We start from the raw sequence: 12,113 nt of genomic DNA, 5'->3' as shown, positions 1-12,113 counted from the left end.
GCACACATGTACAGGACACAACACCAGTTACTTGAAAAAGGCAACAAATGACGCTGTGATGGTTTATGTATTGTTATTCCATACTTAGGTTATCATTTAGAATTATTGCTACTCACTAAAAAATGTAACACAGCATAGATGTTACTTGGGCTAACTTCATGCTTCTTGTATTTACCAAGCCTCTAAATCACATCATTTTTTTTTCTTCTGCTTGACATAAATCGCCTGATGTTTTGTCATTGTGGCCCTAGGAATAATAGGTCGTGCCACATGAACATATATACACCAGATAATCTAGGCATATAATAGGCCACCTAATCTAGGTTCACATAAACACACTCTGTGATATCTTAAGAACAAAATCTGGTCATTAAACAATGTGAAGCTAGCTCAGAACACAGAGATCTTGTTTTAGGTGTGCAAAGAACTAACTGGATGAATGATTTTTTGTGCCCTACAGCTAAAATTCCCACTGTTATAAAATGAGAACAGTCCCACCCTCACTATCCCTCAAAGAAGCATGAGGTGCATGGATAGCTCTGGAAGTTCTTTGTGCTGTGCTTGTTCACTTGGCTGGCAGTTCTCTGCATCCGTTCTTTCTTCCATCCTTTAATTACTGCCTATCTTGCCCAAATAAGGAATACTCTTTAAGAAGTGGAAACACAAGTCAATGTCAGGCAGTGGGGCAAAAGTCAGGTTAAGTGTCGATCTCCTAGACTTTCAGTGCCTGGAGGAACAAGGCTTTCAGGAAGTATTCAGTTCTCCACGCTGTCATTTGCACTAATAAACAGTTATCAACCAGCAGTTTGACCCCTGTACTAGCACTTCTCTGCGTCACTGGAGCATGTTGCTCTCTACAGGTGTCACTCACTTTATTCATAACGACTCAATCTTATTTTCTTCAACAGTGTCTTTTCTCTACTAGCTAACGTGACTGTTTGCCTGGGCTTCCGGAAGAACTGCCCTTCGGACTCCAGGGACTCCTCAGACCTGGACTGGGAATGCGTCACCAGTTAACCATGTCACTGGCAGGGGCAGCCGGGATCAGTTAAGACCGTCAGCTGGCCGTGGGTCGGCAGTGCGGGGCGCCTAGCAGGTGGTCAGCAAGTACCTGTTTTACGAACGCAGGTGTGAAGAAGGGACGCCGGTCACGTGCCGCGGGGGCAGCCTTCTGTACAGAGGCGGGGACCGGGCGTCTCTGCACGAAGGCCCCACTGAGCGCGAGGTCGAGTCCAGGGCGAACGCCACGCCCACGTCCTCGCAGCAGCACGGCGGCCAGCTTGCCGCGACCCCGTGGCCTCCGCGGCCCGGCTGGGCACAGAGCCCGGCGCGCTGCCTCGTGTGCGGCGGGGCGGGGCCGAAACGAGCGCGGTCACCCCGGAGCGCTCGGCCGCTCTCTCGCGACGCCCACTGACGCAGCGCTGCGCTTCCGCTTCGGGGCGGCGGAGGCGGGTTCTGACGTCTCCGCTCTCTGACGTCAGGCCTGCGCGCCGCTGGTCGCCCGGGAGATTGAGCGCCGCGTCCCGGGCGAATGGCGGTCTAGGTGAGAGTCCGCGGCGTCCCGCGGCGTCCGGGCCGGGGCCGGGACACGCTTCCGGGGCGGGGGCGGGGGACGCGCGCTCCGCCCTCGCCACCGGGAGCCTCCCGGCCGCGGCGGAGCGGAAGGCGACTCCCCATCGTGCCCTGGGGGCTGCCCCCGTTCCGGGAGGTCCGAGACCTGGCCGCCGCTCTGGCCGCACTGTGGGCGTCGTGCCGGGCGGGAGCAGGGGCCCCGCGGAAGCTGGAAGTGGGCCCGCAAGGAGAGCAGGTGCCCGAGCACCGCGGTGGAATGTGTGAGACCCCAGTCAGCGCGCCCGGTGACCGCTTTCCATGTTGCCCGGAGCGCGGGAAGGCGAGCCCTGACTTTCTGGAGAAACGAAGGGTTTGTGAACGCCTTCTCTCTTCCTCTCAGAATGCAAGCAAATCTTTGTAAAGACCCAGGAATGCTTTTCTGAGGACCTGGAAGCCATTTCTTTCAAATGCAAACATAAAAAAGAAAAGAAAGGAAAAAAAAAAAAAGCAAACATCAAGGAAAACAGAGCCCCTTCTGCTTGACGCCTTAGAAGCTTATTTAGTCAGGACGCCCAACTCTTGGTTGTAACTACTTGCCTATGCTCCTTAGCGTGACGACAATTAGCTAGCACCAATTACCTGGTGGTAATTATTAACAATAATTAAAACTATAAAACAATATATAGCATTAAGTCCTCTTACGTGAGGACAAGTGACCAATTTTCTTGCGACATGTATGTAATGAACACGTGCATGTGTTTTCTTGGCTGTATAAAAAGAATGGGATTCTTTGTAGTCTCTTCACCAGATTGGCTGTGAGGAGCATTGAAATCTAGCTAAATGCTTCTTCAGTAATAAAACTTTACTTTCTGCATTGTGTAGTTTTCTGGCTTGACAGAATATCTTATTTTTAAATTTTTCCTCAGTAATCAGAACCTGCCCATTCCTCCTATTGGTATAGTAAGGCCCTAAATTGGGATAGATTCATAAGTGATGAAGGTAACCTCTGCCAGTGCCTCCTGTTTGCACTATCGCTCAGATCCGGGATCTCAGATACTTTTATGAGTAATATTTTAAAAGATTTAGTAGGTCATTTTAGGAAGAAAGTCACTTCCAATGAAATTGAAGATGTTACCATTTTATTTTACTAATAATGAGTCCACTATAAAATAGCAGAAATGAAAATAATGAACCTTACAGTCTTCGGCCAAATGACTGATGGTCTGCCAGACTTCAGGTTAGGTAGTTGGCCATTAAGTTTACTGTTATGCTTGACCTCGGTTAACTTTACAGACCACATATAGTGTTATGCTTTAAATGAGAAGACTGTTTATTAGTTATTTGTTTTACATAGCAACTCACTGAAAAGAGAAATGTTTGTGCTAACTGGGGATGAAGAATCCTCTTTTCAACCAGTTGTTACCTGCTTTACAAAAATAATGCCGCAGCAGGATTTTATTTATTGATTGATTTGTCAACTACAATTTTCCTGCTATCCTTATTGTGGTTGGAGTTGTTCTCTCTGATAGCGCTCTGTGTGTCTCAGGTCTCTTTTGTCAAAATCCTTCCCTGACCAGAGGCAGAAAACCTCAATAAGTATCCACTAAATTCCTGCCCTACCTAACAGACAGGACATTTTTTCCCCCCTGAACTCTTAGATTGCTCTTGTCCCTAACTCAGGACACCTTCTGTGCTGTGGAATCCTTTGCTGGTGTCATCTGACTTTCCACATTTTTCCCTCCTTAACTGCTTAGATATATATGAACACCTGTCACTCAAATTGGACTAGTGCCCTTTCTCCATTATTTGGGAAGGATTAAAGAAATAAAAAGAATGTGAAATGCTCCATTCATCCTCTGTGGTTTTATGAAAGTAGTGATGAAGATTCATATTGAACTGTGTTTTTTTTTTTTTTAAATTTAGTTGTAGGTGGGCACAATACCTTTTATTTATTTTTTTATGTGGTACTGAGGATTGTATTCAGTGCCTCAAATGTGCTAGGCAAGTTTTCTCTACCACTGAGCCACAATCCCAGCCCTAGAATTTTTTTTATTATAAAATAAAAATCTGTTACAAGTAAAATATCTTTATGAAATTATAGAAATGTCCATCTTAAGTGAAATTGGCACTTGGCTTCTGATACTTTGATGACTTTTGAGTGCTTATGTGCCGATTTAATCTGGTAATTAAATATTGTTTCTGTACTTCATCAGTTTAAATGCTAATGGAGAAAACCCAAGTTGTATCTTCAACACTTAATTGATGAAACAAACATCTGTTGAAACAGTTATCCATCTCCCAAAACTTCTAAGAATTTATAAATCATCTTAATTTGCAATTTTCACATTATTTTATTTCTGACTATTGCCATCAATGTCTTTAGACTATTTTGCTTCAGAACTCTGAATTTTGGGAAATTATGGATCGTCACATTCCCATGCATGCTTTACCTGAAGAAATCCAAAAGGTATGATGTTATATTTTGTTATTACAACAACATTAGAAACATTTTACCAATTAAATAATTCTAAAACACAGGGGAGTGACCTTAGAGGTTTTTAATTTTGCTTACAGAATCTTCAGTGAGTTGGTGGAATGGGAGAGGAAATAAGCACAGTGGACAGAACTGAAGAATTCAATTCAGTGCAAATAATATATGTTCCTCTAAAAGAAGACAAATAATTCCAGTGCAATACTTAACCAGGTGGTTGTGGATCCCTAGTGAAAATAAGAACCCAGAAATGCCCATGTTCATAACTTCTTATGATGCTAAGTTTGTCTCTGTGTAGTGCCCTTACTTTTTTTTTTTTTTTTTTTATTCTACGGATTGAACCCAGGGACGCTTAACCTCTGAGCCAAATACCCAGCCCTTTTTATATTTTATGTATAGCTAGGGTCTTGCTAAGTTGCTTAGGGCCTTGATAAGTTGCTGAGGCTGGCTTTCAACTCGGGATCCTCCTGCCTTAGCCTCCCAGGATTCTAGGATTACAGGCATGTGCCACTGCACTGGTGCTTACATTGATTTTTGACATGTACTGTGTGCCAGACATTGTATTAAGCCCTTTGATGTATATCACACATTTAATCTGGATAGCAATCCATTCTTCACTGTTGCTATGCTATTATCATCCCTGTTAGGTCACATCTGTCCTTAGGCAAAAGCATTTCTTCCATATTTAGTTTGGCAATCCATACATCATTAGTAGAATAATTTTCAAAATATTTTTGGAAAATTATCGACATTGTGAGTTTAAACTTCAGACCTTAGCTATTATTAGTCATATAGGTTTTTCAATAAATTACAGGCAACTCTTAAATAATTGATTTATTACCTTATAAGTGGAAATTACTGTCAGCTGTCAGATATGCTTTGGTCCATTGTGCATGTTGCTTTGAGCTGCCTGATTTTATTCTTACTGCATGTCCTTCAGATTTGTATAAACTGCAAATTAGCAGAAATTCTAAGGAAAGTCCAGTTATAAAAAAATCATATAAATTGTCGCACCTAGTTTTTGAAGTTAAGTATAAAGTGGTGAGCATGGGGAGTACTTAGCTGGGCTTCTGCTCATCTGAGAAATGGTGCTTACATGTGTTTGCAGACATGGAATGTCCTTGCCTGAACTGAGTTCCCTCCAATTGTAGAATACTTGGAGGTTTAAAAAGCAAAGCAAAACAAAATCTACAAAGGTCATAATCACTTCAGATCCTAATCACCGGTCAAAAAGAAGATATAAAGTGACATTAGAATAATCCTCTGGAGCTGGAGTTGTAGCTCAGTGGTAGAGTGCTTCCTCGCATGTGACAGGCTCCGGGTTCCATCCTCACCATCACATAATAAATAAATAAAGGTATCATGTCCATCTACTACAACAACATCAACGACAAAATTTAAAAATTAACCCTCTGTTAGACAGTATGTGATTTAAGTTCCATATTACTAATCCCTGTTAAGAGAATGGAGAAGGTGGAAAGAAGAATCCTGAATATTCGGGTAGTCAAAGGGCAGCTTTATATAGGACATGGAACTGTGTTACTGGTCCTTGGAGGATATATCTGTAGGCCAAAGGCACAGAAACTTTCTGGTGAGGAAAACATAGCCAGGTTAGACAATGTGTAACAACTTTAGTGCTTTGAATGCATAAAACATTTATTTTAATGAGTCGAGTGTATGTTCTCTTGGGCACTTTAAATTGTTTTAAAAATGCCAAAACCAAGCATTTTATGAATCTGTAGTTAGACTCTAAAGCAGGAATGGCCGGCAGCTGTTGAGGCAGTGCAGAGAAATAGGGACATGGAGGGGCTCAGCTGCCCACTTCCCTGGACAAGTGTGCTGGTTGTAGCTTTCATCCTACCCAGTCTTTAGAACTTGAAATCTTCAGGCCTAAGTTAGATACATTTATACAAAAAGTATTTGTTATGCTTGTTATATATTCTGGATGCTTGATTATAAATCAGCCGAAATGTGTTCATGCTTCCCAAAGCTTATAAAAATAGTTTTTAAAAATAAACATTTGTTTTCCATAACTTCTTATGTTTGATTTGTCTACATTGTCCATAATTTAATTAGTTTGATTGCCTAGTTATTGGGCAATATATCTATTTAGTCAGCTTGCATATATTACTTCATACAGCACCATGTAAAATATATGGATATACAGGTTGAGCATCCCTAATTTGAAATCCAAGATCCTGCAAAATTCAAAACTTTTTGAAGGCCAGTATGATGTTATAATTGAAAATTCCGTACCACAAAACTTTGTTTCAAGCACATTAAATATATTGAATAAAAATTATGACATCATAAAAGGTAAATATGAAATCTAAATGAATTATTTATTTAGACTTTAGTTCCAAGATCACTGTTATGGTTTGGATCTGGAATATCTCCCAGAATCTCATGTGTTGAAGATTTAGTCCCAAAGCAGCAGTGTCCAGGGGTAGGACTTTTGGGAGATGATTGGATCATGAGTACTGTAACCTAATCAGTGGATTAATCTATTTAGTGGATTAACAATTTAAATGGATTATTGGGAGGAGGTGGAAACTGTAGGTCATGGGGCATGGTTAGAGGAAGTAGGTCACTGGGGGTATACCCTTTGGGTCTGTGTCTTGTCCTTCTCCCCTCCCCCCCAGCATTTTTCTTCCACCATGATGTTCTTCCTCACTTCAAGCCCAGCACAATGGACCCAGCCAGCTATTGATTAAAACCTGTGACACTCTGAGCCAAAATAAATTTTTCCTCCTTTAAGTTATTTGTGTCAAGTATTTTTGTTCACAACAATGAAAAGCTAACGATCTCATTATTTGTGTGTACTTATACCCACGTCTGAAAAAGATGAAATCTGAAATACTTTTGGTCCCAAGTATTTTACATAAGGGATAATTGGCCTGTGTAGGTTATAGTGGTATCAGGGACATTTCAGATTAGAACCATTGCATTATTAAGATGAAGAAAAATAATATTTTCCATAATGGCTTGGAAAATGTGCTTTATTTCCTTATTGGAGAAAAAAATCGAGTTGGGTGTATCTGTGTGGTGATGGGTCTATTAAAGCTGTTCCCCCATTCTTTCCTGTTCTTGTGTTAAACTTTTTGTGTCACTGTATGTTGACTTCTTTTTCTAGAGAAACCCCTCCTTGTGCTTTCTTTCTGGCAGAGGCAAGGAAGTGTTGTGTAGGGCCAGAGAGGAGGAGGTGAGGGGCCTTTCTTATTTATTTTTTCTACTTTTGTTATGTGACATGGAAATATGGATGGTTGATGCTTTAGAATGCAAAAATGGCTGTATTACATTATACTGTTTTTTAGCAAAGTAAGTAGTGGGGAAAGGGGAATTGCAAGAAAATGTGAAGAAGTTAAGGAATGATGATAAGCCTCAGTTGGAGAATCCGCCACCTGCCTAGGAGGCAAATTGTTAAATCACCCTCCCCTGGTCACATATATCAAGGGAACCTTAGGAAAGAAGACATGAGATAACCTTTGACTTCATTTCCTGGGTCTTTTTGCTTTTTATCATGATGTTTGACCAAACACAGAACTTCTAGAACTTCTGTCCTCTTGCCTGGCTGAAGATGTAAGAGGCCATTGACTAGACAGGAAGGCCACTCTTGTCCCTTTTGTCTACTGCTGGATTGTACATTTCTGTTGTCTGTACTTAGACCATATCTCCAGATCTGCTCTTCTGTGGTCTGTGCAGATTCCTATCTCTCTGACCTCAGGTGATCAGCAGTGATGCTGGAATATTCGTCCCTCATTCTGAAAGCAGAGTACAGTACCATTTTAAGTTTAAACAATTCATAATTTAAAACTAAAGTAATATAGGTCAGCCAAGTAATGATTCATTATCTCTCCCCTTCATGAATATCAGTTCACTTTAGAGACTTGTGAAGTCTTCTTTTTAGAAAAAAACCAGTGAACAATTTTCCTTTGGCTATTTTTGCTGGGGTTCATGGAGCAGCCAACACAACAGTAGCAAACTAGTAGAAAATTCAGTTCATTTGCACAAGCAAAATTGATCTCTTATTTTTAAAATGGTGACAAAATGAAAGCTTGTTAGGATTTTAGTTTTAGGAGATCTTTCTTACCACATGACACAGTGAAATAAAGAGACCAGAATTGTTTATTTTGCACAATAGAAGTGGCGGTGCGGGACTGCAGAGCACACTGTTCCTTCTGGGTAGCAATCCCTTTCCCCAGCACAAACAGCTCATTCTGTCCTGTTTCAGTAATTTTAGTACTTTGGAACTTTAAAATTTATTCAGAATAACAGTTTTATATTTCCAAGCACAGATTGTCATTGCCAGAAAAAATAAACTTGATTTTCCAGGTCATTTTGGGCCATAGTGGCTAAGTTCAGATTTTGTGTTAAATTAGAGTAGTGGAAAACAGAAAATGGTCATGGAAATGTTAGACCATACATCCTGGAAAGTGGAGATATATGTGTATTTCTCTGTGTGGTATATTTTTAAGCAACTGTAGTTTTAAAACTTAATGACAAAAATGTAGTTATGAATTTGGAGAGATTGTTCACCTAATGTTTTGATCCAAAATAGTTCAGTAGGAAAAACAGTTTGTTTCCAGAATATTATTATGAGTCGTGAAAATTTTGTCAGTTTGTAGTCAAAACTACTTTTGCCAACTGGCCATAGAAGAGCATGACATTTACTAAGGTTTCCTAACAGAAAAGCAGGCATTGGGGGAAATATACTTTGGAAGCATATTTATGTAGATATAAGTGTGTCATGTGTAATTATAGATTATGAAGCCTGATAGTGCTCATCAAAATGTCTTTTTAAATTAATTTATGGTATTTTAATCCCAGATTGATTTATTTTTATTTTTATTATTTGAATATTAAGCTTATTTTAAGATAATTGTAGGTTCATTTGCAGTTGTATGAAATCATACCTTGTATCCTTTCCTCAGCTTTCCCTGGGGTAACACTTGGCAAAACTAAAGAATAGTGTTACATCCAGGATACTGATGATGGCTACAGCACAGTGGTTCCTCATGTGCCCTTCCTTCTCTATCTGCATTCTCTACCGCATTCCTGGTAGCTTCCTCAGTCCTCTTCCCTCCCTCCAGCTCAGGGTACTACCTTGGAACACTGATCTGAGATTAAGTCATTTTGTTCTTTCAATAATGTTATTTAAATGCAGTTCTGCATTTTGTAACCTTTTGGGATTGACTTATTTTTACTCTGGAGCTTCATGTGGGTTATTGTTTATATCATTAGTTTATTTTTATTACTAGGTGGTATTCCATGTTGGGAGCACACCAATTTTTTCATTCACCTGCTGAAGAGTATCCGTGTTTCTTCTGGGTTTTGTCCGTCACATATAAAGCTGCTATGAACATTTGTTTATGGGGCTATATGTTTTCATTCTCCTAGGATAAATGCCTAAGAGATTAATTGATAGGTTGTATGGTAGTTACATGTCGGGTTTTTTAAGATACTGCTAAGTCATTGCAGAGTGGCTATACCATTTTACACTCTTACCTGCAGTAGGTGAGTGATCCAGCTTCTCCATGTTTTTGCTGGCATTTGAAGCTGTCACTAGTGTGCAGTGATAGATGTTGTGGTTTAATTTGCATTTTCCTGTGGCTAGTAATGTTGATTCTCTTATCTTGTGCTTATTTGGCATTATATATTCTCTGTGAAGTGTCTTCTCATGAATCTTTTGCTCATTTTTTAATTGGACTTTTTTAAACTGTTGAGTTTTGAGAATTTTTTACATAATGTAGGTACTGATCAGAATATGGTTTGAAAATATTTTCTCATGGTCTATAGCTTTTTTTGTCATTTTCACAGTTTTTAATTATTATTTTTTTGCAAAGCAAAAGTGTTTCATTTTGATGAAGTCCAGGTTATTAAATTTTCCATTTAAGGGTCATGCTTTTGGTATCAAGTATAAGAAGGTTTTTTTATAAGTATAAATGGAATGTTATTGCACCAAATTAACACATTTCAATACATAAATTTTTAGAAGTGTAAGAACTTTATTTAATATTTATTTTTCAGTTTTCAGTGGACACAACATCTTTTTTTAAATTTTATTTTATTATTTTTATGTGGTGCTGATGATGGAACCCAGCGCCCCACGCATGCCAGGCGAGGGTGCTACCACTTGAGCCACATTCCCAGCCCTGTAAGAACTTTTTGACTAGTTTAGATCCAAAGTATTTCTCCTGTTCCTTTTCTAAAATCTTACTTTTATGTTTTACATGGTTCATTTTGAATGTACTCTTGCAACTAGGCGTGAGGTATAGGTTCTTTTATTTATTTTTTTTTATCCTATGACTAGCCAATTGTTCAAGCACATTTGTTGAAAAGGCTATCTTTCCTTCATTAAATTTCTTTGTACCTTTAAAAAAATCAGTTTGGCATATTTATATAGCTTCATTTCTAGGTTTTGTATTCTGGTCCATCAATGTATGTTCTTTTCCTTCTGTCAGAACCACACAGTCTAGATTACTGTGGCTATACAGTATATCTTAAAATCAGATAGAGTGATCCCTCTCATTTTATTCTTCTTTTTTTTTTTTCAGGATTGTTTTGGCTCTAATAGTTCCTTTGACTGACTTTCTATCTCCTCCTCCTATTATTATTATTATTATTATTATTTTTTTTGTGTGTGTGTGTGTGTGCTGGGGATTGAACCTGGGATGTTCTATCACTGAGCTACTTTCCCAGTCTTTTTTGTTTTTAATTTTGAGACAGAGTCTTGCTAAGTTGCCCAGGCTGGCCTGGAACCTGCAGTCCTCCTGCCTCAACCTCTCAGTTGCTGGGATTATAGGCATGTGGCACTATACCTGCTTCCATATAAATTTGAGAATAATTATAACTATCTACAAAGCATCTTGCTGGGATTCTTGTAGGAATTGAATAATACCTATGTAATATTTTGAGTTTTCCAACCCATAAACAGAGCATGTCTTTCCATTTATTTGGATCTTCAGTTTATTTCATTAGCATTTTGTTGTTTTCAGCATGTAAATCCTGTGCATATTTTGTTAGTTCTACACCTAAGTATTAAATTTTTTTTTGAGCAGTTGTAGTTGTTATTTTGTTATTTATTTATGCTGTGCTGGCCTCAAACCTTGGGCCTTTAGCGTTGCTAGTCGAGCACTGCACTGCCGAGCTACATCCCCAGCCCTGAGGTCTGTATTTTAATTTCAGTGTTTTTGTGCTCATTGGAAATATATATAAGAATAACTAATTTTTCTACATGTACCTGAGTCATGCAGTCTTGCTAAATGACTAATTCTAAGTTTTGTTATAGAGTCCGTGGAATTTTTTATGTAGACAATCATGTCATCTCAAATAGGGACAGTTTTATTTCTTCCTTCCAATATGTACACCCTTTATTTCCCCTTCCTTCTTGCTTTAGCTACAACTTCCAATAGCCTGTTGAACAAGGGCAGTGAGAGTAGACATCTTTGCCTTTTTCCCAATCTTAGGGGAAAAGCACCTTAGACTCAGTATTAATAGAAGGTAGCTGTAGGTTCTTTTGGATACCAGCTTTTTGCTGGTTTGATTTTTAAATTGGTGCAGCAAGTTAACTTAATAAAGAGGAGCAGTCCTGATGGCCTAGAAAATGGTCAGGTGGTTTGTGTGACTAATGGCTCCAAGGGTTTATTTTCCTCTCTCAAAATTTTTCTGCCACTCTGAATGAAATTTAGTAGTCAAACCCTTATTGTTTTGAATAAAGGCATTTTTAAAAAATGAAAAAAAAATCTCTTAAAAGGCCTAAGGTTTTCTAGTGCTGTCACTCTTACCTTTGTGCATAGTTTGTTTCTTTTCTCCTTATCCAACCATAGAAGGCATGGGATGGGTGGGAGAAGAAAGGAGGCACAGATTTTGGAACAAACAGTGCCTCAGCTGGGCACCAGGGGGGTGCTAAGTGCCTTTTCTAGCTGAAGTACAGACAGGACTCTCAAAAAGGACCTGAAGCTTAACTTAACCTTTAAAAAAGTTGACATGATTTTTTATATTAAATAACTATAATTTGAAAAGTACAAAGTGCATTTGGGAGGTTTGTTTTGTAATTTGTTTCCCAATGACT

At 39.2% G+C, this 12,113-nt stretch overlaps 1 protein-coding gene across 8 annotated transcripts in view; it reads left to right on the top strand.

The window, feature by feature from the left end:
- The first annotated feature begins 847 nt into the window (after nucleotides 1-847).
- Nucleotides 848-12,113, top strand: part of Lekr1 (leucine, glutamate and lysine rich 1) — a 161,368-nt gene continuing 150,102 nt past the window's right edge. The window contains exons 1-2 of one of the 8 annotated variants that reach the window (XM_040269953.2): nucleotides 848-1,921; nucleotides 3,935-4,018. In XM_040269953.2, the coding sequence (XP_040125887.2) occupies nucleotides 1,829-1,921; nucleotides 3,935-4,018 (177 nt within the window). In that variant the 5' untranslated portion in view covers nucleotides 848-1,828. The remainder of the gene's footprint in view (nucleotides 1,922-3,934; nucleotides 4,019-12,113) is intronic. The other 7 variants (XM_078043516.1, XM_078043518.1, XM_078043517.1 and 4 more) reach the window with 7 other exon arrangements.

The sequence above is a fragment of the Ictidomys tridecemlineatus genome, chromosome 3 (assembly GCF_052094955.1).
Source record: "Ictidomys tridecemlineatus isolate mIctTri1 chromosome 3, mIctTri1.hap1, whole genome shotgun sequence".
NCBI classification, from domain to species: Eukaryota; Metazoa; Chordata; class Mammalia; order Rodentia; family Sciuridae; genus Ictidomys; species Ictidomys tridecemlineatus.
This window is presented reverse-complemented; position numbering and strand designations above follow the sequence as displayed.